This window comes from Chiloscyllium plagiosum, unplaced genomic scaffold (assembly GCF_037043375.1).
Source record: "Chiloscyllium plagiosum isolate Xiang-an unplaced genomic scaffold, Cpla_swu_hap1 HiC_scaffold_32, whole genome shotgun sequence".
NCBI classification, from domain to species: Eukaryota; Metazoa; Chordata; class Chondrichthyes; order Orectolobiformes; family Hemiscylliidae; genus Chiloscyllium; species Chiloscyllium plagiosum.
This window is the reverse complement of record NW_028270170.1, coordinates 35,236,145-35,261,311: the sequence shown is the minus strand read 5'-3', so window position 1 is coordinate 35,261,311 and position 25,167 is coordinate 35,236,145. Positions and strand designations below refer to the sequence as shown.

Genomic DNA, 25,167 nt, shown 5'->3' with positions numbered 1-25,167 from the left:
AGAGGAAGTGGTGGAGGTTGGTACAATTGCAACATTTAAAAGGCATCTGGGTATGTGAACAGGAAGAGGTTAGAAGGATAAGGACCAAATGCTGGTAAATGGGACTGGATTAATTCAGGATATCTGGCCGAGTTGGACTGAAAGCTCTGTTTCCATGATGTACAGCTCTATGACTTGATCTAACCTGTCCTCACAGCTGCAATTGTCAAGCCCAGGATTCTTGTTGGGTTAACCTGGAGGTAACCAGCATATCTGGGGATGCAAGCTACAGGTGAGCTGAGGTAAGCATTGGAGACGGATGATATTATGGATGCAAAGGCAGAAAGTTTCAGTGTATTAGGAAGATGAGGACTGAGAGTTCAGCTCAGGGTCAAATCGGACACAGAGCATTTACTGCACAAATATGGCAAAGCTAGCCTGTCATCTATTCAATTCTAACTTTTACTTTAATTCTGTATAAGAACGACGGCAGAGAGATTAATTTGTTCATTACAAAAAAGAAACACAAGACCAGTATTTCCTACAATATCGGTAGCAAAGTTAAAGTGTGGCTTTCCTTCAGCTACATTTAGTAGAGACCGAGGAAAAATGTCAGCTGGATTGAGATGAAGTAACAACCTGACTGACATCCAATCAGTAATGTGATAACCTTAGGTGGTTGGGTCTCGTTTTCAGAGTCTTAAAGAAAAATAAACACAGATTTTAGCTGGAAAGGATTAGAAATTAGAATGTGAGAAATATAGATAAATAAGGAATGGCAACTTGTTAACTTGATCAGAAGTCACTTGAATATCTCTGGATCCATAAAATGAAACATGAAAAGCAATGTGCTCCTCAGTCTGTAGAAAATGTATTCACTCAATTTCAACCTAGTGAGTTCCACCAGTTACAGGTACAAAGACAGCAGATGCATGGGAACACAATCATCTGCAACTACTGAACTCTTCCAAGTTGCAGCCTATCCTGACTTGGCTATATCAATGACCTTTCATCAGTATCTAGCCAAAGACCCTCCTTAATAGCACAGTGAATATATTCATATCGCTGAAACCGCAAAGGATGAAGAAATCAGTATGGCAGCCTCTTCTCAAAGGCAACATACAGGCAACAGCTTTGTTAGTGATGTCCACACCCGATGGACATCTGCTAAAATAAACTGAAATATAATAACAAAAACTCATGAACTCAAACACGATAACTCTCCTTTCTTCTGTTATGTGATTTGATGCCACACGGAGTTTGAGGAAAAGGCAAAATCAAGAACTGTCTCTAGGCACAGACATCAAGTAACACTATTTGTTATACATTAATGTGAAATACAGCTATACAGGATAATCATAGACATAGAAAGTGCTGACTTATAATTACATTTTGGGGAGATACAATTCCATTTGAATACTGTTTAATCATAACTCTTCCACTCAATATGCTCCACAGCATACTTTTCTATAATCCACACCAACACTTATCTCACTAAATCCACCCACACTGCATTACTTATACCCAGTGGAGGGCATTTCTATGGCATCATCATCACAAGATTGATCCAGGGTCCTAAAGATCTTTCACAGTATGTTTCTCTCTCCACAAATGCCACATGGTTCGCCATGGGTTTTCAGTGGTATGTAATTTTTAATGTCTGAAATGTCACTTGTTTGCTTCAATGAATAAAATCTGTGGCTACTCACCACTCTTCCTGTCAAACTTCCATGCTGGGATGTCTCTAGCTGTTGTCACAATGCTGTCAGCTGGGAGAGGGACTGACACTTGAATGGGGCCTGACACTTCAATGGCAGAACCATTTCTGGTGAACAGGTGAATACTGATTGCAGCCACTGGGATCAGTTCAAGCCTGGAGTGGTTAACTATTAAAAACAAAACAAAACATTCAGTATGTTATAAAGTCAATTTGTTACAAGCTATGTTACTCACATGTGGAAAAAATATGCACTTATGAGCGATAGACAGCATGGCTTTGTGCGGGGGAGATCATATCTCACAAACCTGATTGAGTTTTGAGGAAAATGATTGATGAAGGCAAGGTGGTGGATGTTGTCTACATGGACTTTAGCAAGGCCTTTGACAAAAGTCCCTCATAGCAGGCTGATACAAAAAGTGAAGTCACATGGTGAACTGATAAGATGAATACAGAGCTGGCTTTGTCATAGAAGACAGACAGTAGTGATGGAAGGCTGTTTTACTGACTGGAGATCTGTGACCAGTGGTGCTCCACAGGAATCCGGGGTTAAGACCCCTGTTGTAATACATAGAAATGATTTGGAGGAGAATGTAGATGTTCTGATTAGCAAGTTTGCATAAAACACAAATATTGGAGGAGCTGCAAATAGTGAGGAGGATTGTCAATGATACAGCAGGATTAGACATGTTGGAGACTTGTGTGGAGAAATGGCAGATGGAATTTAATCCGGACAACTGTGTTTTGGAACATCTAATGCAGGAGGAAAGTATGCAGTAAATGGCAGAACTCTTAGTCACGTCAACATAGAGAGAGATCTAGGCGTATAGGCCCACAGTTCCCTGAAAGAGACAACACAAGATAGTGACAACACAAGGATAAGATAATCATGAAGGTGTATGACTTGCATGTCTTGATTGGTCAGGGCACTGAGCATAAAAATTGGCAAGTCATGTTGCAACGGTATAGAACTTTAGTTTGGCCACATTTAGAATATTGCATACAGTTCTGGTCACCATGCTACCAAAATGATGTGCAGACTTTGGAGAAAACAGAGTAAGGGTTTACCTGGACGTTGCCTGGTTTGGAGGGTTTATCTGTAATCAGAAATTGGACAAACTTGGCTTGTTTTGACTTGAACGTCAGAGGCTGACCTGATAGAAGTTTGCAAAATTATGAGAGGTATGGATAGAATGGACAGTCGGAATCTTTTCCTAGGATGGAAATATCAATTAAGTGACAAGTGTTTAAGGTAAAAGGGGTGAAAGTTTAAAGGTGATGTGAGGGGCAAGATTTTTTAAACCCAGAGGGTGGTAAGTGCCTGCAATGTGCTGCCAGTGGAGGTGGCAGAAGCAGAGACAATAACAATATTTAAGAGGCATACTGGCAGTTACATAAATAGGGAATCAAGGGATACAGAGGCAAAGGCTTTTGGTTTAGAAAGGTGTCATATGTCAGTGCAGGCTTGGTGGGCCGAAGGGACTGTTCCTCTGCTATACTGTTCTTTATTCTTATAATACAAATGAAGTTTTGACATCAACCTCCAGCTGCTTGGCTTTTGTGAGGTGGCGATCAGATTCACGATCCACTCCAATCAGCGAGTGACTCTAAATGGATGAAGAACCTCCCAGCAGATGAGGCCCAATCACAGAGGCTGGTCAGCCTCCCCACAGCCAACCCTCTCCAACAGAAGCAAGCCTGAGAGAGTTTATCCTTGTGTCTATAATCCAACTACTCTATTCAAAAACATAACAATCAAATCTATTCGCTATGGTTAAGGGTCTGGCAAAAGGGTTGTTAAAAGAAATTCACAAACTTGCTCAATTTTTAAACCTCTTTATTAATATGTCTGAAAGCAGAAACATACATCATGATGCAACTACTGTGAGAGAAAAGTGTGCAGTCACACGTGTGTATGGTCACGTGTGTGCATACATATGTGGTTGAGAGTGAGGTCAAGTGCACATGAGGTTGTGTGTGTGTGGTCATGTGTGTGCACACAAGGTCGTGTGTTGTTTGCTGTGTGTGGTCACGTGTCTGCATGTGCTTGCATGTGTATGTAGTGATGAGGAGGCTTGTGGAGTAAACAAGATATAGTTTATTGTTTCTCTGCAACTATTTTAGTTTAGAAGAACAGCATCTACATAACTACACAGACTGTTGGGACAATCAAACCTCAAGTCTCCTGTGATGTCCTACTTTATTCTCCCACTAAGTCTTTTCTCATCATCAAAGTAGATGCTGCTACTGCATTCCATCAGGCATTACCCCTCCCAAACTCTTATATAATACTTCCCTGCCTTCTCTGTAATCCTTATTCCAACTAACCAACTGGTTACCTACATAATACATTATACCAAATGCACCAGTGAGTTCTAGCACCTGGAAATCTGAGGGCATTGAAATACCATCACCTCCACTCACATCATCATGACTTTTGAATAAGTGGTAATTCCTTTATTGTCCATAGATTAAAAACTCCAAACTGCTGACTTTCCCATTGAGAGAGAACCTTTGCCACATGGACTGTTGAGGTTCATGATAAAACCCCATCACTACCTTTTCAAGACTCTGCAGGCAGTATGTGTTCGCCTTTCTGGACATGCTGTATCCTGAGACTGAACTATAAAACGAAGGACACTTGTGAAATGACAGACTTTCTATTTACTTTGCATCCACATTAGGTCTTAGGAACATAGGAGTAGGAATAGGCCATTCAGCCCAGCAAGCCTGCTCTCCATTCAGGTTTAAGGTTGATTAGTAACCTCAATGCCATAATTCTGTGTTATCCCCATATTTCTTAATGTCATTAGCAACCAAAAACCTACCAACTGCTGTCTTTAACTCGCTTCACGACTGAGCTTCTACAACTCTCTGGAGTAGAGAATTCCAAAGGTTTACCTCATTCTGCATGATGTGGTTCCTCCTCATCTCAGTCCTAAGTGTCTTACCCTTTATTTTGAGATTGTGTGTTTATGTCTTAAGACCCCACTGCCAGGGAAATATCTTTTCTGCATCTGATCTGTCTTGCCCTTTAAGAATTTTTAGGTTTCTATTCCAGTCCTATTCGCAGTAGAACAAGAATAGAAATGACAAAATATTGGCTCATTTTAATGCATTTGCAATAAACTCTTACTCTTTTATTTCGATATAGGCATTTGTCTGTCCACTTCCTATTATCTGATTCCACTTGAACAGCATCATGAGCAAGAACAGAATTTATGAAATCAAGGTCAGATGGATGCATAGTCTTCGGAGGGATAAGAGGCGGTGCTAATTTTATTGATTACTAAGTAGACTAGGACAGAAAAAGACTATTCTCACTTGTGACTCCCTGCACATGCAACTTCTTTATTTTCCTAAGTTTTCAGTGGAAGAGAAGGGGTCAGATGGGTAGTCACTTCACACAAGGTAAGATGATCATGGGGACTGGAAGAGTGCAGGATTTAGGAAGTCATTGTGGTCCCCTCTCATAATTTAAAATTGATGTAGGTCATTCACCCATCCTCCATCAGGGAATGGTGAATGGCCTCAGGAGGTCGGAGGTGGCAGAGAATAGAAAGAAAGAAATTAAACCTGAAATTGTAAACAAACAATGTAGCATTGAGAGCAAGTGTGGCAAATCATCAAAAATGATCACTTGAGGGTTAAGTACTGCAGAAATCGTTGCAACAAATCCTTGCTTGTTGCAGCAGATGTTGCAAGTAATGGTTTACAAATCACACGTCTGTAAAGTTTCTGTAATCTTCCAGCTCCTCCTGTTTGTCAGCAGCTCAATGTTCACTGCAGAGAGAACATTCAAGTACCTGTTGCACTGGCTTCAAACCCCAAGAGATAGGGGAATCCTTCCACTTCCATTTCAGTGTTGGCTGTTGTTAGGAAAGCAGACAAATCATTATAGGATGTGTTCCTTGGAAGCCCAACGTTCTTTCTCTGGAACTGGACCCATGGCTGATTCTTGGCACCTAGGTAAGAAGAAAACAGACAGTGAGGCCTGGAAAATACATAGGTTTTACATCAGACCATCAAAGCAATGCTACAGCATTTCTGTCGAGACACACACAATCAAACCTGATTTATTTTATTATTCATTCATGGGATGAAGGTGTTGTTGCGAGGCCAGAATTGATTGCCCATGCCTCCTCACTCAGAGGGCAGTTAAGAGCCTACATTGCTGTGGGTCTGGAGTCATATGTCGGCCAGACCAGGTAAAGATGGCAGTTTCCTTCTCTGAAGGACATTAGTGAACCAGATGGCTTTTTACAACACTTGGATTTCATGGTCATGATTAGACTCTTAGCTCCAGTTGTTTTTTGTTATTGAAATCAAATGGCACCATCTGTAGTGGTGGCATTCAAACCCAGGTCCCCAGAACATTACCTGAATCTCTGGATTAACAATCCAATGATAATACTATTAGGTACCACCTAATACCCCCTGTTCCAAGGTAGGGTTATTGATACCTGTGAAACATTCACACACCTTTCTCTGAGATTTCTCCCAGGAGTCACCTTATCAAAACCAAAAACAAATAGCTGGAAAAGCTCAGCAGGTCTGGTAGTATCTGTGGAGAGAAATCAGAGTTAATGTTTTGGGTCAAGTGACCCTTCCTCACATTATTAAAGACCGGAGGGACAGTTATAAGAAAGAAAAGTCCTCCAGTATTAAAATCATTTATTTTCCCTATTGAAATGAGGCTATATTTCCAACATTGTTGATCTCTCATATGCATGATGAAGGTCCGTTATCACTCCTGTTATTGCAGGGCTTGCCTTTTGGGATCAGGCTTCACCACGGAGGTCGTTTGACCTTCGGTGCCCTTATTTATCATCGCATTCATCCCCTTTTCTTGCTAAGATCAGATTCCTGGGACTCCCTGCAGTGCCAAATCCTGCCCATTGCCATTCTTCAGAAAAACTAATGGGATCCTGTCCTTTATTACGTGAGGAATTGAACAGAATGGTAAGGAGTCAAGGTGAGACCTTGAATACTGTGCACAGCCTTGATCACCTATTTATAGAAGGATGTAAGTGTGATGGAGGTGGCAGAGGTTTACTTGTTTAATATCTGGAATGAGTGAGTTGCCTTATGAGGACTTGAATTCACTGCAGATTAGAAGAGTGAGGGGATGACTTGACTGAAGCATTTAAAATCCTTGACAAGGTAGATAGGGAAAGGAGTCCTGAAATGGGGAATATGGTTTTAAAATTAGCAGTAGCTCTTCAGAACAGAGTGGAGGAGAAACTGTTCCTTTGGAGGTTTGTGCATCTTTGGAACGCTGCCTCAGGTGGTGGTAGAGGCAGGGTATATTTTTAAGGCAGATATAGATAGATTCTTATTAGGTTAGGAATGGAAAGGCTATTGGGGTAGATATGAATGCAACACTGATTAGCTCAGACCTTGCTGATTGGCAGAGTAAGCTCGAAGGACCAAAATGGCCTACTTCCACTCCTACTTTACGTGTTCCTGAGTGACCCTAGATAGCAGGCTCCATAAATACAGGGGGCATCACAAGAATGAAGACTAACCCCATGCTATTCAGAGGAGGGGAACTTTATATAATTCACCTTTCCTTTAGCCCAGAGACTCAAGGTCAGTTGCCCCCAATGGAGATCTTCTAAATCAGGGGTCTTGAAGCAGCACGTACAGTACTGTGTACAGCTCAGTTCTGCACCACCATTAACATCAAGGTCCACTCTTGAGCACAGTGTATTCATCTTGCAATTCCCCAATACCCAGAGTGATTTTTTTCCTATTTGCTTCCATGTAGATTTTTCGACTTTTGTTTTGTTCCTGGAATGTTCCTGAAAACTGGAAATAATTATCATCTGTCACTTATTGTCTTAGAGAAGCTGGCTTCTTAAACCACTGTGCTCCATGAGGTGTAGGTACACCCATGGTGCTGCTAGAGAGGGGTTTCCAGAATCTTGCCAATGAAGGAATGATGATGAGATTCCAAATCAGGATGGTGTATGATTTGGAAGGTCTCTACCTGATGCATTGCACTTGCTAACCAAGGCACTTTTAACAATATTTTGTGAACCTCAGACCACTAGCCTGCTTGGAAGGCCATTTACAATGATAATTAGTCCAAAGAAAATGGAATTAGTCCATTAAGAATTAGCTTTATTCCCTTTGATCTATATTTACAAACAAATCTAATTCAGACTTCTAAAATTACATGTATCATTATATATTCCAATATTTAGCACCTTGGCCTTCTGATTGATTCTTTGTTTAATCCCAGTCTTCCATATTTCCTTTATTTTTTGTTCTTCTTTCTCTGTTCTGCTTTTCCTTGTCTTCTTTCTATTTACTTTCTTTCTTGCTGATTAATTTTTATTTTGTGCCTCTTCACTCTCTGGTTCTTAAAATTCTATTGTTCAGAATAATGTCTGTGAAAAGCATCAAGCAACAAAATTTCTAGATCTCAGCAGGTTTTGTGTGCACTCAGTATTCTTTGGCTTCAAGGAAGAATAGTGAAGACAAGTGACATCAAAAATTTGCATCCAATATCTGACATTCAACTGAAGATTCTTGTAGACTCTCGGAATCTAGCAGCTTCCCTCTCCATCTCGTCAGCCACAACAATTGCGATGGCCAAATCAGGCTGTGAATAATAAACTGGCTCAAAATAAGCTTGAGCTTATTTTGCTTCCTTCATCTTTTTTGGTCACTAGTCAGGTTATGCAGACTCAGCTAGCTCCTTCCAAGCTCGGAATGATAGGGGTCTACAATGTGGTTAGCACTCAGTGGTTAGAAGCAACACCAGGAACCCAGGTTCAATTTCAGCTGTGGATCACTGTCTGTGCGGAGTTCGCACATTCTCCCCATGTCTGTGTGGGTTTCCTCCGGGTGCTCCGGTTTCCTCCCACAGTACGAAAGATGTGCAGGTTAGGTGAATTGGCCATGCTAAATTGCCTTGTAGTGTCCAGGAATGTGCAGGCCAGGCGGATTAGCCATAGGAAATGCAGAGGTACAGGAGGATGGGTCTGGAGGGATGCTCTCTGGAGGGTCGGTGTAGACTTGAAGGGCCCGATTAGCCGACTTCTATACAATAGGGATTATATAATTTCATTAAAATTGTCAAAGGATGGGAGGAAAATAGGTCAATAAAAATTCAAAAGATGAACAGAGGGCTCTTGGATTGGGTGGCCTGGGTTTATATCTCAGCTGCTCTACAGGTGTATAATCTCTGAAGGGTGAGTAGAAATAATGCATCAAAAGGTGTGTGTGTGTGTGTGTGTGTGTGTGTGTGTGTGTGTGTGTGTGTGTGTGTGTGTGTGTGTGTGTGTGTGTGTGTGTGTGTGTGTGTGTGTGTGTGTGTGTGTGTGTGTGTGTGTCGGGGGGGGGGTATTGGGGTTCTTGTGGCATAGTGGTAGCGTCCGTACCTCTGAGCTAGGAAGACTGGGTTCAAGTTCCACTTGCTCCTGGAGAAGAGGGAGTGGGAGCGTGCATGAGACTGTGAATGTGCGACAGTGCGAGAGTATGCGAGCAGGAGTGTTTACATCTCTATACCAGGTTGATCTCACGAAAAAAAATCAAAAGAGGGGAGGGCCTAGATATATTGCGTTAAAATGTGGCAAAGATAACACTGTATTTAAAAATGGTAAATCTTCACAAAAGTACCTCACTTGGAAAATGACAAGTTAATGTTTAAGTTAATTCTGTTAAACACTTGTGTCCAAACTGCACTTTGCTGACTGTCCCCCACAGCCTGAGATTCTCTTACATGTTGCAACAATCTGTCTAACTTTTGTAAAGATTCTTGATCTTCTCTTTCTTTCGACTCAAGCCCCACTCAGTGGTGGAAGCATCATGTTACCAGAAAACTCTTCTTTCACATTAAACTCCACACATGAAAAATCTTGTTGCACCAAACAGTGTTATTCTCTCATTTTTGTCCTTGATCAATTCTCTCCCATAGACTACAAATTTTATCATCACTGCAACAATCAGTGGTTCTTTAAACTTCCTACTCATTCTTTCTTGTCTCCTAATTTGTCTACCTATCTTGTTTCCTTCTTCACAGTTTCAACTGCACAGCAATGTGGCTCGCTGGCTTCGTGGTTGGCACTGCTCCCTCACAGTGCCAGGAACCTGGGTTCGATTCCCACATCAGGCGACTGTCTGTGTGGAGTTTGTACATTCTCCCCGTGTGTGCATGGGTTTCCTCCAAGTGCTCCCATTTCTTTAGATTAGATTAGATTAGATTAGATTAGATTACTTACAGTGTGGAAACAGGCCCTTCGGCCCAACAAGTCCACACCAACTCGCCGAAGCGCAATCCACCCAGACCCATTCCCCTACATTTACCCCTGCACCTAACACTACGGGCAATTTAGCATGGCCAATTCACCTGACCTGCACTTTTTTGGACTGTGGGAGGAAACCGGAGCACCCGGAGGAAACCCAAGCAGACACGGGGAGAATGTGCAAACTCCACACAGTCAGTGGAGTTGAACCCGGGTCTCTGGCGCTGTGAGGCAGCAGTGCTAACCACTGTGCCACCGTGCCGCCCACACCGTTTCCTCCCAGGTTAGGTGAATTGGCCATGCGAGATTGCCCATAGTGTTAGATGCATTAGTCAGGGGTAAATATAGAACGAGGGATTGGGTCTGGGGGGTTACTCTTTGGAGGTTCGGTGTGGATTTGTTGGGCCAAATGGCTTGTTTCCATTCTGTAGTGAATGTAATCTAAAGGTAGATATTTTTTCCTCTTTCCTCTCAGTTTTTCCAAACCCAAACTACTACTACTTTTCATACTTGGTGCTGTCCTCCACTTTAGCCAAGGAATTTTAAATAAAAGCAACATTTTTCTTGGCTTTGGCCATCAGTTGAACGATTTTTTAAATTATTGATTTTGATTATTCTGAACTCCCTATAACTGGCACAGAATGCTGACTCCCAAACCTTGCTGAATATTGAGAATTCTACACTGCAAAATAAATGAGCAACTTAGGCTATATTACAGTGCCATCAGCGACAGGAGCTTGGCCTACCGTTGAAGCAATGGTGCCAATACTTCAATCCACAAATAAAGAGAACACACCAATTCAGAATATTCCAGTTCCTCTGTGACAGGACCACAGCAGTTGCTGCTAAACATTGAATAACTTAACACTACTATTTAGAATCAGGTCATTCAACCCCTAAAGTGCATTTCTTCATATAGACTTCCTGGTCCAATTGCACTAGCCCTTGTTTCCTACATTATAACAATGTTGACACTTCTAAAGTACCCCATTGACTTTACAATGTTCCAAGGTGTGTGGGGGTCAGGAAAAGTTCTATCTCAAGTAATACAGCATGGAAATATACGCTTTGGTCCAACCAGTCCATGCCAACGATAACCCCGAACTAAACTAGCCCCACCTATTTATACTTGGCCCATAGCCCTCCAAATATTTATTATTCACACAAACCACACTGTGTAAAAAAAGCTGCCCTTCTTGTCTTTTTTAAATCTTTCTTCTCTCATCTTAAAAATATGAGAGAAGAAAGATTTTAAAAAGTTTTTATTTAAGCAGCATCATGTGAAATTACCACTTCATGATATTTTGTTCATCTTGAACACCTCTTTCAGGTCACACTACATAACCTTCTCAGCTCCAGTTGGAGAAAATACACTGAACCTCTCAAGTTACTCTTCAAAACTGTAGCTTAAAAACAAGTTGTGAATCTGTGCTGCATCTTTCCCACTATAAACGAGACTACCAGCAACAAACAGGAGAGGAAGATGCTTTTTGCACAGATTAGTCTGTTCCAGGCTTTCCAATTATTCATACCTTTCAAACAACAGTGTGTGGGTAAAAATTGCAGTTTTTTTTTGTTGTCTTGCCCTGGTATCTGTTCACCAAATTGAAGACATCAAATCTCTCCAGGCACATTAAATGGAAGGGATGCAATGTGTGACGGACAAGATGAGAATCTTTACCCACAACTTGTGATTCAGGCTCTGAGATTGTTAGATTATAAAGTTTGAGCTAAATTGAACAGAATTAGGAGTTTTAATTATAGTCTTATATCTACTAGAATGGCCTAGTGAATATCCTCATACTGCACACAGCTAAAGTGGAAATACTTTAAGAAGTCCTATCACAAGGTATCAACAACTGCAATCTTGTTTCTGAAACATTAGTTTCAACTTGCACTTCAAAAGCCTGAGCAACTAACCTAGACTAACATTTTAGTGCAGTAGTGAGGGGTACTGCATTGTCAGACACGTTATCTTTTAGGTGAGATAGAGGGTTACCTCATGATTTGGAGATGCCGATGTTGGACTGGGATGTACAAAGTTAAAAAATCACACAACACCAGGTTATAGTCTAACAGGTTTAATTGGAAGCACACTAGCTTTTGGAGCGCCGCTCCTTCATTAGGTGGTTGTGGTTAATCAGGTGGTTCCACAACCACCTGATGAAGGAGTGGCGCTCCAAAAGCTAGCGTACTTCCAATTAAACCTGTTAGACTATAACCTGGTGTTGTGTGATGTTTAATGTTGCCAGGGTTGGAGGATTTGAGCTATAGGGAGAGGCTGAACAGGCTGGGGCTGTTTTCTCTGGAGCGTCGAAGGCTGAGGGGTTATAAAATTATGAGGGGCATGGATAGGGTAAATAGGCAAAGTCTTTTCTCTGGGATCGGGGAGTCCAGAACTAGACGGCATAGGTTTAGGGTGAGAGGGGAAAGATATAAGAGAGACCTACGGGGTAACTTTCTCACGCAGAGGATGGTACGGATATGGAATGAGCTGCCAGACGAAGTGGTGGAGGCTGATACAATTGCAACATTTAAGAGGCATTTGGATGGATATATGAATAGGAAGGGTTTGGAGGGATATGGGCAGGTGGGACTAGATTGGGTTGGGATATCTGGTTGGCATGGACGGGTTGGACCGAAGGGTCTGTTTCCATGCTGTACATCTCTATGACTCTATGACCCTCCAAAGAGTAACCCACGCAGATACATTCCTCTTCCCTTATTATCCTATATTTATCCCTGACTAAATTACCTCTAACTAGGCCTATTCCCAACTGGGCTGCACTTTTACCAGTCGGCTCACAGGCTGGTAACACAAGGCAGGCTGGTTGCAGGCCAGATCCCTCAAGCTACAATACTTTGGGCCTGATCAAGGGATTGGACATAGAGCTCCCAGCTGCCACCTTTTTTCCTTGCTTAGCCTCTCTCATTCAGTGACCTTTGTCCCCAAAAAGCATTTACTTGTCACTTTAGTGTGAACTGTCCTCCAGGCAGCAGCCATGGCCTACTTAATGTGGCTGCCATGTGTGAAAGCCGCCAACTTATGACTAGCCATCAGATTTTACTGGATGGGGAATATGTCCTCGGACACTTGATTTCTGAGCAAGGCTTGCTGCAAGATTTGTGCTGAAAAGTCAGTTCAGGTGGTATTTTACTATCTTTTCATTATATGAGCAAGATTTGCAATGTAAATGGAAGATTCTAGCCTCCAATCTAAATGGACTGAACATCAAAGCTCCAGCCTTGAATTCAAATGAGCTTCTAATGGGATATGAGAGATATAGGTGTTTCTTACTATACAGCTGCATTCAATACACCCTTGCCACACCCATCTCCCTCTCAAAAACATAAGCTGTGGCACCCAGACATGTCTCTCTCAGTGTATAAAGCTAACCACCATAAGGTTGATATGAAGATGTTCATGCCATGAAAGAAGTATTCACGTTATGATCTGCTAATCATCCTGCAAACTCTTCCAATAGTTCACCCAATCGTCCAACTCTCTGGATACAATAAACTTCTTAAACATGGTCAATGTAGAGCAGTGAGGAAGGTTGGCACTGCTCCTCTGAGGACGATCATATACTCTTAAGGAGAAATGGACATCCAAATATATGAAATAGGAAGAGTAGGCCATTCTTTTCTTTCAGCTTGCTCGGTTGTTCTGTAGGATTGTGGCCTCAAATTGACGTTCCATCTGATATGATTAGATTCCCTACAGTGTGGAAACAGGCCCTTCGGCCCAACAAGTCCACATTGATCCTCCAAAGAGTAACCCACCCAGACCAATTCCCCTACCCTATATTTACCCCTGACTAATGCACCTAACACTATGGGCAATTTAGCATGGCCAGTTCACCTGACCTGCACATCGTTGGATTGTGGGAGAAACTGGAGCACCCGGAGGAAATGCACGCAGACACGGAGAATGTGCAAACTCCACACAGACAGTCGCCCGAGGCGGGAATCAAACCTGGGTCCCTGGCGCTGTGAGGCAGCAGTGTTAACCACTGAGCCACCGTGCCGCCCATAAATATTGAATTCAAATTCCACCATCTGCCATGGCAGAATTTGAATCCTGGTCCCCAGAACATTACCTGAGTTTTTGAATTAACAGCCCAGTGATAATACCACTTGGCCATTGCCTCCTATAAAAACCTTCGACTCCCTTCTTACTCAAGGAACTAACCACCTCTACTTTAAACATATTACATGGCCCTGCCTCCAGCACTTTCTAGTGAAGAAAGTTCCAAATATTCAGTGCCTGGTTAGAAAAACGAAATCTACTGACTAAATAGATGACCATTTATTTTTCTCCTGTGTCCCCAAGTTCCAGTCTCACCCACAAGGGAAATATATTCTTTCAGCATCCAATCTTGTCAAGTTCCCTCAGCCTCTGTATGTTACAGTAAGATCACCTTTCATTTTCCTCAACTCCAATGGATACAGCCTCAGGCCATTCAACCCTTCCTCACAAGATACCTCCTTTGTCCCTCTTATCAGTTGACTGAACCTTGCCTGAACTGCTTCTAATGCATTTATAAGTTTACTCAAATAAAAATACTAAATACTTCAGATGTGAAATCTCAAACACACAACCATAGCAAAACACCCCTACTTTTGTATTCCATTCCCCTTGCGATAAATAACAATATTCTAGTTGCTTACCTAATCACTTACAATACCTGAATACTAACTTTTTTTGACTCATGTACCAGGACACCGACATCCATCTGTATCTTATAGCTTGGCAATCACCAGACGTTTAACTAATATATTCTGTTAATATTATCTTTCTGCCAAAATGGACAAGTTCACATTATCCTGCACTGTGCTCCATATGTCAATATTTTTGTTCATTCGCTTTCCCTGGGCGTGTTAGTTGAACAGCTGGTTTGCAATGCAGTGTGATGTCAACAGCATGAGTTCAATTCCCGCATCAGCTAAGGCAACCATGAAGGACTTTCCTTCACAATCTCTCACCTTGCTTGAGGAGAGGTGACCCTTAGGTTAAACCACAACTAGTGGTTTGTGTCTCTCAAATGAGAGAGCAGTCCTATGGTCCAGTTGGGCTGCGGCGACTTTATCTTCTCTATGTATTCCTTTGCAGACTACTTCTGACATTAACCGACAGACACAAAGTGCAAAGAAGTGGATATTTATGGGGCTTTACCTCTTGAAAGATTGCTTTTAATAGGCTAGGTACATGCAACTTATATTTACCTCTTTCATTAAACTGAACGGGGAGAAAGTTTACATTTACACCTTTATCAAGTACAACTATTAACTTTCTGGAGTGGACTGAATATCATATAAGCAAGCTGATAGTCACAAAGACGTGGCCAGCTTCTCATCAGCACTTCCTAGCAGCTCTCAACCACTACATTTACTTTCTGGTTTGTTTTTTTAAAATCAGTGTTAAATCTGGGATGCTTCTCCTTTCAGTGTGATACAATGCAAAGCTCCCATTTGTTTGGACAAAGGCTGAAGGGAGGCAGATGGTCTGGGAAACAGAAGGTGAAAGAGTTGTGGGTTGAAAGGGGGATGAAGGCTGTTTTTTCCTTTCCTATAATGCAGGAGGTGGAAGACACTAACATACTCCATTGTGTAACTAAAATAAACATTAAACACGCTCAAAATCACTCAAAATTTCTCTGGGTTATTGTGTATTCTTGTCCAGTCTACAAACTATTTCTAATGTTACAGACAAGCAAGGGATCAAAGTACAAATTCTAGAAAACACAAATACAGGGATATAGTAAATCAGATATCCATTTTGTTTTGTCTGTTGCACTGAATAATTCCAGAAGAACTGGGCTAAGTATACACTTCAATAATACGCTCTGTAGGACATTTCCAATGTATAAAGCTTGATGATGAAAGGTAAATCAAGGGCTGCGCTCCATTTAAAAGATAATGATCACAGTTTAAAGTTTGAGAGAAGATGTGTAGCTCGGGTGCTCGTTGTTGTGGTTCTGTTCGCCGAGCTGGGAATTTGTGTTGCAGACGTTTCGTTCCCTGTCTCGGTGACATCCTCAGTGCTTGGGAGCCTCCTGTGAAGCGCTTCTGTGATATTTCCTCCAGCATTTATAGTGGTTTTCTCTGCCACTTCCGGTTGTCAGTTCCAGCTGTCCGTTGCAGTGGTCGGTATATTGGGTCCAGGTCGATGTGCTTATTGATTGAATCTGTGGATGAGTGCCATGCCTCTAGGAATTCCCTGGCTGTTCTCTGTTTAGCTTGTCCTATAATAGTAGTGTTGTCCCAGTCCAACTCATGTTGCTTGTTATCTGCGTGTGTGGCTACTAAGGATAGCTGGTCGTGTTGTTTCGTGGCTAGTTGGTGTTCATGGATGCGGATCGTTAGCTGTCTTCCTGCTTGTCCTATATAGTGTTTTGTGCAGTCCTTGCATGGGATTTTGTACACTACATAGGTTTTGCTCATGCTGGGTATCGGGTCCTTCGTTCTGGTGAGTTGTTGTCTGAGAGGGGCTGTTGGTTTGTGTGCTGTTATGAGTCCTAGTGGTCGCAGTAGTCTGGTTGTCAGTTCGGTAATGCTCTTGATGTATGGAAGTGTGGCTAGTCCTTTGGGTTGCGGCATGACAACACTACTATTATAGCCAAACAGAGAACAGCCAGGGAATTCCTAGAGGCATGGCACTCATCCACAGATTCAATCAATAAGCACATCGACCTGGACCCAATATACCGACCACTGCAACAGACAGCTGGAACTGACAACCGGAAGCGGCAGAGACAAACCACTATAAATGCCGGAGGAAATATCAGAAGCACTTCACAGGGGGCTCCCAAGCACTGAGGATGTCACCTAGACAGGGAACGAAATGTCTGCAACACAAATTCCCAGCTTGGCGAACAGAACCACAACAATGATTACAGTTTATTTGAAATGCAGACATTTCCTTGTTTTGCATTAATAATTAGTTATTTCAAGCCTCCTCCCACATCCATCGATATACCTAAAGTAGTAACTGAAACACTATTTCCATGAAATTGCTCCACAGACAAGAGGATAGATTTCAGGAGTCCTAACCCAGGGGCTGAGACCAGAGGTGGCCAGGGCTAAAAGTAGTCCTGCTGGCCAGTGCACCAATTCCCCAGGTACAGCTGGCTCCCATGCTGTTGTATACAGTAGTTAGTATTTGAAAGAGATAACTGATATAAGATATCAAAATATAAAGGATTGAATGCTCTTCATTTACTTAGATACAATATAATTAACTACTAGATATTGTCAAACCAACCTTTGCTATTTAACTAAGGCCAGGCCTACCTTCAGCCTAAGCCATCGCAAGTAGCAACCCTCCCGCATAACATGAGCAACACAATTAACATCAGTAAAGAGGATTGGTAGTGGCAATAGTAGGAATGCTAATAGGTTCTGGCAAATGTTACAGAGTCTGGTAGATAGCACTGCCATGCAGCATATGTATATTCTAACAGTGACAGCCATCTGAAGATTTCACTCAGCTGTACATTGTAACATAGGCCATTTTTATAGAGAATACAGTTGGTGGGAAGCAGGGCCAGTCGCCTACATGTGGCAGGTAGCTATCCCAACTTTTTAATACTAATTGGAACCAACACAAGGAAGTAGAACCCTACTTGACACAGGCAGCAGTGCCCAGTTTAGGTGCTTTGGAAGCAGTTTCTTGGCAGAGTCAACCCATCAGACAGGACTAGCAGAGGACTTGTATGCCTGGGTTAAAGACTAACCACATACCACCCTGTAGAGGTGGCCTGGCTGAAAAGCCATTGTTCATTTGGATCTGTAGAAGTTGGAGAAATGGCACAGTAGCTGGTTTCTCATACCTGTGAGACCTTGGCCTATGCTCAAAGTACTTTCACTTGAGTTTGTTGCAGCCACTAAAAGACATTATATGAAATATGCTATCAGAAGTGTGACAGAGATGGAGAAAAATTTCAGAGCTGTAAGAAAATCTATACCATACAAAAGACAAGCATCAAAATTCAAGGCTGCAATGTTGAAGTGCTTGGTGAATCAGAACGGGTGCGTGAAGCTTACTTATCGCAGGCAGTGATATTGGGGCACAAATATGAACAAATTATAGTTGAATCAAAAAGATCGGAACAGCAAGCTCAATATGTTCTGGAAGTCAATGACCCAGCAGAGACAGTGAATCTAAAAGTCAAGTGCCTTGCTTTGATCAAGATTTCATTCCAGGAATAACAGCAGAGATGGCAGCACAGTGCCATACAGTCACATGGGAGCCCTCAACATCAGCTTTGGACCCTGTGAAAACTCATGACATCAGGGTGAATGTCGGCAAGGAAATCTCCTGCTCATTACAGTGTAACTTATACAACCCACTGCTCTCCTGAATCAGTACTCCTCCATGTTGAACAGTATTTGGAAAAAACACTGAGGGAGCCAAGGTCCCAGAATGTACTCTGCTGGGGGACTTCAATGTTGGAGAAACTGCATATTTCAAAGCCTATGGACCCTGACAACATTCCAGCAATAGTACTGAAGATGTGCTCCCTAAGTCAAGCTGTTTCAGTACAGGTACAACACTGACATCAACCCAATAATGTGGAAAATTGCACAGGTCTGTCCTGCACACGAAGCATAGGACAAATCTAACGAGGCCAACTACTGCCCAGCGGACAACTCTCAATCATCTGTCACGTGATAGAAAAGGTCTATCAATAGTGTATCAAATGACATTTGTTCAGTAATAATCTGATCATTGATGTTCAGTTTTGGTTCTATCGGAACCACTTGGCTCCTTATCTCATAGAGTCTTGTTCAAAACATGAACATGGTGAAGATGCTCCACACTGGGGAGACCAGCACCAGAGGGCACAGCCTCAGAGTGAAGGGACAACCCTTTAGAACTTAAGGCGACGAGTAGTTTCTTCCACAGAGTGGTGACTGTGTGGAATTTATTGCCATAGAGATCTGTGGAGGCCAAGTCATTGAGTGTATTTAGGACAGAGATAGATAGGTTCTTGATGAGTAAGGGGATCAAGGGTTATGGAGAGAAGGCAGGAGAATGGGGTTGAAAAACATATCAGCCAGGATCAAATTGCAGAGCAGAATCAATGGACCGAATTCTGTTCCTGTATTTTGTGGTCTTATGGACAAACAGCTGAATTCCAGAGGTGACATCAAGTCAGAACCTAAGTAGAGTGTAACTTTAAAGAACCATAGCAAGGCTGGAGTCAATAGGAGTCAGGAAATCTGATGGTTGAAGCCATATTTAGCAGAAAGGAAGCTGGTTATAGTCGTTGTTGGTCAAAACTCAGAGTTCAAATGTATCTCTGCAGGAGTTATTCAAGGTATTGTCCTTGGCCCAACCATCTTCAACTGCTTCAATGACCTTCCCTGACCTGACCCACAAGGTCAGAAGTAGATATGTTTGCCGATGATCGTACAATGTTTGTCACCATTCAATGTCTCAGATACCAAAGGAGTCCATATCTATCTACAGAAAGACCTGAACAACCTGGAATGGTAAGTGGCAATTAACATTCATGTAACACAAGTGCCAGGCTATGGTCAACTCAAAAAGGAAGAATCTAATCATCGCCCTTTGTCATTTAATGACATTGAATCTCTCACTAGCAACCTCCTGGGAGTTACCATCAACCAGAGATTGAACTGGTTGATAGATCAGTATATAAATCTTTCAGCAGCTCACAGGGTAGGAATTCTGTGGTGAATATCCTACCTTCTGTCTCCCTAATGCCTGTCCACTCTCTACAAGGCAAAACTGAGGACTGTGATGGAATATTGTCCACTTCTTTATATGAGAGCAGCTCTGGCAACAGTCATGACTCCTGACATCATTCAAGAAAAAGCAGACTGCTCAACTGATACTCCATCCACCACCTTCAATATTCATTCCCCTCACCAGCAAAGCACAGTGATAACAGTGTGTACCATCTACAAGATTAGATTAGATTCCCTACAGTGTGGAAACAGGCCCTTCGGCCCAACAAACCCACACTGACCCTCCGAAGAGTAACCCACCCAGACCCATTTCCCTCTGACTAATGCACCTAACACTAGGGACAATTTAGCATGGCCAATTCACCTGACCTGCACATCTTTGGGCTGTGGGAAGAAACCGGAGCACCTGGAGGAAACCCATGCAGACACGGGGAGAATGTGCAAACTCCACACTGACAGTTGCCCGAGGCTGGAATTGAACCCAGGTGCCTGGCGCTGTGAGGCAGCAGTGCTAACCACTCAGCCACCGTGCCACTCCAAATGCAATGCAGTAACTCACCAAGGCTCCTCCTTTAACACTGTCTTCCAAACTATGATCTCTATCATCCAGGACGACGAGCACAACAGAAATATGGGAACACCACAATCTGCAAATTCCCCTCCATGCTACACATCATCCTGATTTGCAACTATATTGCTGTTCCTTTAATGTAGCTGGGTCAAAATCCTGGAATCCCCATCCTAACAGTACTTGTGGGTCTTCCTACCTCGCAACGACTGCAGCACTTCACCACTACCTTCACAAGCGCACTTAGGGATAAGCAATAAATGCTGGCCTAGCCAGCGTGACCCAAATCCCACAAATGAATAAACCAAAAATACAAAAACAGAGGTAGACCAATCAGTCCATACAGCTTGCTCCAACATTTAATAAAATGATGGCTAATGTGATTGCAGCATTAATTCCACTTCCCTATAGCCTGCATGCCATACCCTTTACTCCTTTAAGATAAAACAAACTGTCTCATTCAGCCTTGACCCAGCCTCCACTACCATCCAAGAAAGAGAATTCCAACAACTACCTCAATTCTTTTCTCATTTTCATGTTAAATGGGAAATCCCTTATTTTGTGCCCCCTAACTCTAGATTCCTCTGTGAGAAGTAACATCCTCTCGTCATTTACTCTGTCAGGCCGTCTCAGAACCTTTCGCTTCAATAAGATCATTCTTCTCAACTCCAATGATTACAGGCTCAAACAACTCAAGCTTTCCTTAGAAGACAAGGCATTCATCCCAGGAATCAGCCAAATTAATCTTCTCTGGGCTGCCTCCAACGGAAATATATTCCTTTTTAAGCAAATAGTCCAAAATTGTATAAAGTACTCTTCTGGTTTCACTGATGCCCTGTACACTTTCAGCAAGATTCTGTAGAGTCATAGAGTCAAAGAGATGTACAGCATGGAAACAGGCCCTTCAGTTCAACCCATCGATGCCGACCAGATACCCAAACCTAATCTAGTCCCACCTGTATCCCTTCAAACCCTTCCTATTCATATACTCATCCAAATGCCTCTTAAATGTTGCAATTGTACCAGCCTCCACCACTTCCTCTGGCAGCTCATTCTATACACGTACCATCCTCCACGTGAAAAAGTTGCCACTTAGGTCTCTTTTATATCTTTCCCCTCTCACCCTAAACCTATGCCCTCTAATTCTGGACTCACCCACCCCAGGGAAAAGACTTTGCCTATTTACCCTATCCATGCCCCTCATGATTTTATAAACCCCTATAAGGTCACCCCTCAGCCTCCGACGCTCCAGGGAAAACAGCCCCAGCTTGTTCAGCCTCTCCATGTAGCTCAAATTCTCCAACCCTAGCAACATCCTTGTAAATCTTTTCTGAACCCTTTCAAGTTTCACAACATCTTTCCGATAGGAAGAAGACCAGAATTGAACACAATGTCCTACTATTAATACTATTTAATACTCTTTCTATTTTATGATTAATATTCCATTTACCTTCCAAATTATGTATTATATGCATGCTAACCTTCAGTGATTAATGTACAACGGCACTCTGTTTCACATTAGTCTGCAGATTCTCTCTATTTAAAATACTCTTCTTCTCTTCCAACTAAGCTGGACAGCACCACCTTTTTCCACATTATGCACAAACCACCACACACTTAATTTACCTTTGGCTCTCTGCAGGTTCTTTGTATCCTCTTCATAACTTGCTCTCCTCTCTATCTTTGTATCATCATCTAACCTTGCAACAATATCAATCTAACACCTTAATCACTTCTCAATTCACAGTGATCTTCCTCTATCAGTGAAAAAGACAATTTAACAAGGAACATTTTGCTAGAAGAAAATAAAATATTTGCGCATATGCAGCTTTATTCCAAGATTTGTTCATTGCTTGGAGGTCAGATTGATTAGACTTAGACCATCATTCTGCTATTTTCATTTCTCCCAAGACTCTGAAATCATCCAGATCCCCAGAGATTGAACACATTGTTTATGTGGAAACAACAAACTGAACCCAACTACTTGTCCTAGCATCGTGAAAGCTTGAAACACACTTCAATACAATACAAAAAAACAGTTATACTCCAATGCATGACAATGACTATCACTTATTCAAAACCTGAACAGTTCACTTCTCAGATACAAATGTACAGGGCAAGGTACTTCACTGTGTTTTAAATTTAGCAACACAACTGCAGCCCAGGGTCATTCAGTGTCTTATCCTTTTGTTAAAATCTCAAATGCTCTTTCAGAGCAATTTTTCAGCCAGCTTTCTTCTGCTGAATCATCTGCAGATTTTATTTCTAGTGATGAAGCAAGAAACTGGATAATTGCTCTGACAGTTCTGCAGCAATGCTGTCTTCTCCCTCATGTCAGGAGAGTGCACTTGTCACCTATTACATAACATGTTCTGTTTATATATATATAGGGTTACAGTGTCTACTTACACTGTTCTTGAAATATGAAAGTTCTTTTCAGGTTAAAAACTAAGGATTGATATAAATGTTGATGCTGTGACACAATAAGTCAACAAAGGAGTCAAGCTGTTTCCTTCATACCCTCTAAACTCTGCGGAGGCCTGTTAAAAACTCCAAGCAGTGTGACCTCTCCTCTCCTGTTTCTTACCTCAGCAGACGAGTCCTCATCAAAAGTTCTCTCAGCCACCGTTATACTATCCTTGATGAACAAGGGCACGTCTCCCCCTCTTTAAGCATAGTCCAAAATTGTATAAAGTACTCTTCTGGTCTCACTGATGCCCTGTACACTTTCAGCAAGATTCTGTAATATTAACGCTTCATAGAGTAAAAGATAAGTGACAAGTAGGGGAGTCAACGGTATTGTGGTATTATCACTAGACTGTTAATCCAGAAACTAGGTAACATTCTGGGGACCGAGGTTTGAATCCTGCCACAGCAGATGGTGGAATTTGATTCAATAATAGTCTGGAATTAAGAGTCTAATGATGACAATGAATCCATTGTCGGAAAAACCCATCTGGTTCACTGATGTCTTTTAGGGAAGGAAACAACCATCCTTACATGGTTTTATACAAATGTGACTCCAGACCCACAGCAATGTGGTTGACTCTTAACTGCTCTTTGGACAATTAGGAGTGGGCAATAAATGTTGACTCAGCTCACATCCCATGAAAGAATTAAAAAAAAGAGTTGTCAGATTATCAAGTGAGGCCAAATGGTTTAGTTGTGTCGTCTTGAGCAGGAATCCTGCTATCCTTACCTGGTCTGGCCTTTGAGATGGAAATGTGTTGCTGGAAAAGCGCAGCAGGTCAGGCAGCATCTAGGGAACAGGAGAATCGACGTTTCGGGCATTAGCCCTTCTTACCTGGTCTGGCCTTTGTCTGATTTTAATTTCACAATAACACTGTTCAATATTTAACTGACCACTACCTTAACACGAAAACCCACTGATAGTGATTCAAGGAGGAGGCACACCACCATTTTCTCAAGTTAGCCAAGCAATACTAGCCTTACTAGTCCTGATGAAGGATTCCAACCTGAAACATCAACTTTCCTGTTCCTCCGATGCTGCCTGACCTGCTGTGCCTGGTCAGCTCCATGCTTTATTGATCCAGCCTTACTAGAGGTGGGCCAATGTTAGTAATAATAACGTTTTCTTAATTTTCTTATAATAATAACACAAGCACAGATAGTTCAGTGGATGTAAGTGAGCTGAAGTGTAGGATTGAGTTCATACTGAGCCAGACATCAATAGGTTATACTAAGTGAACTGACCTCAGTTCCAGGCAACAATAGGAGGAAACGTTTATTACAGCCATTGCCTTTCCAAGGTAAATTGAGGTAAACTAAGCATTCAGGGCCAAAAATGGTGGTCTTTGGCCCATTGGTAAGTGTGTGAGAAACAAGTCAGAATCGTACAGTGATACAGCATGGAAACAGACCCTTTGGTCTAACTCGTCTATGCTGACCAGGTTTCCCAAACTCAACTATTCCCATTTGACTGCGTTTGCCCCATAAACTTCTAAATATTTCCTAACCATGTACCTCTCCAAACGCCTTTTAAATGTTGTAACAGTACCTGCATCCATCACTTCCTCTGGCAGTTAATTCCAGATATGCACCGCTCCCTGTGTAAAGAAGTTGCCCCTCAGGTCCCTTTTAAATCTTTCCCCTCTTACCTTAAATCTATGCCCTTTAGGACTCCCCTGCCCAGGGGAAAAGACATTCACTATTCAACTTGGGCAAGCCTTTCATGATTTTATAAACCTCATCCTCTGACACTCCAGAGAAAAAAAAAGTCCTGGCCTATCCAGCCTTTCCTCATAACTCAAACCCACCGGTCCCAGCAACATTCTTGTCGATGTTTTCTGTTCCCTTTCTAGTTTAACAACATCCTTACAATTGTAAACAATTAACTGATCAGGATGGTTTTGGGGAGCACTACTTCTGCATCAGGCTCGCAAGCTGGGTACCTGGTTAAAGGCCTCTTTACCAGCTTGCTGTTAACACCATTCTCAAAGCACATGGAATAATACACATCCCAATGTGTAGACTGATTGGTGAATGCAGTCTTATAGTACAATAGACAGTCACAGAAAAACCCATTCATAAATTTCTCAACAAGCATGGTAAGGATTGGCTACAAGTTGAACTGCTCCATCTCAAAAGTGAATGTAAGTACAGAATGAAGCATATAACACCATGTAATGTAAGGAAGTTCTTATATTCACCTGCAGATTCAAAGACAACAAACGTATAATTAATGTATCCAAATTATGTAAATGGAAAGAGGTCATATGATTTTCATAGACAATGTCAGCAAGCACTGGACCTACAGGAGTTCTCATGGTAACACCGTTTATTTGAACACATATGGTGCCATCGAAACTGAGCCTCACTGTACACATTTCCAGGTTTATAATTTCAATGAACACAGATAGTGGCATATCTAGATTGCCACAATACAGTGACACAGTTTAAATGTTGATGGC

General features: G+C 42.1%; 1 protein-coding gene across 1 annotated transcript in view; it reads right to left on the bottom strand.

Moving 5' to 3' along the window:
- Positions 1–25,167, bottom strand: part of fam171a2a (family with sequence similarity 171 member A2a) — a 316,435-nt gene that overhangs the window by 96,442 nt on the left and 194,826 nt on the right. The window contains exons 4-5 of the mRNA XM_043675236.2: positions 5,503–5,661; positions 1,689–1,865 (exon numbers count right to left, since the gene is read on the bottom strand). Coding sequence (XP_043531171.2) covers positions 1,689–1,865; positions 5,503–5,661 — 336 coding nt within the window. The remainder of the gene's footprint in view (positions 1–1,688; positions 1,866–5,502; positions 5,662–25,167) is intronic.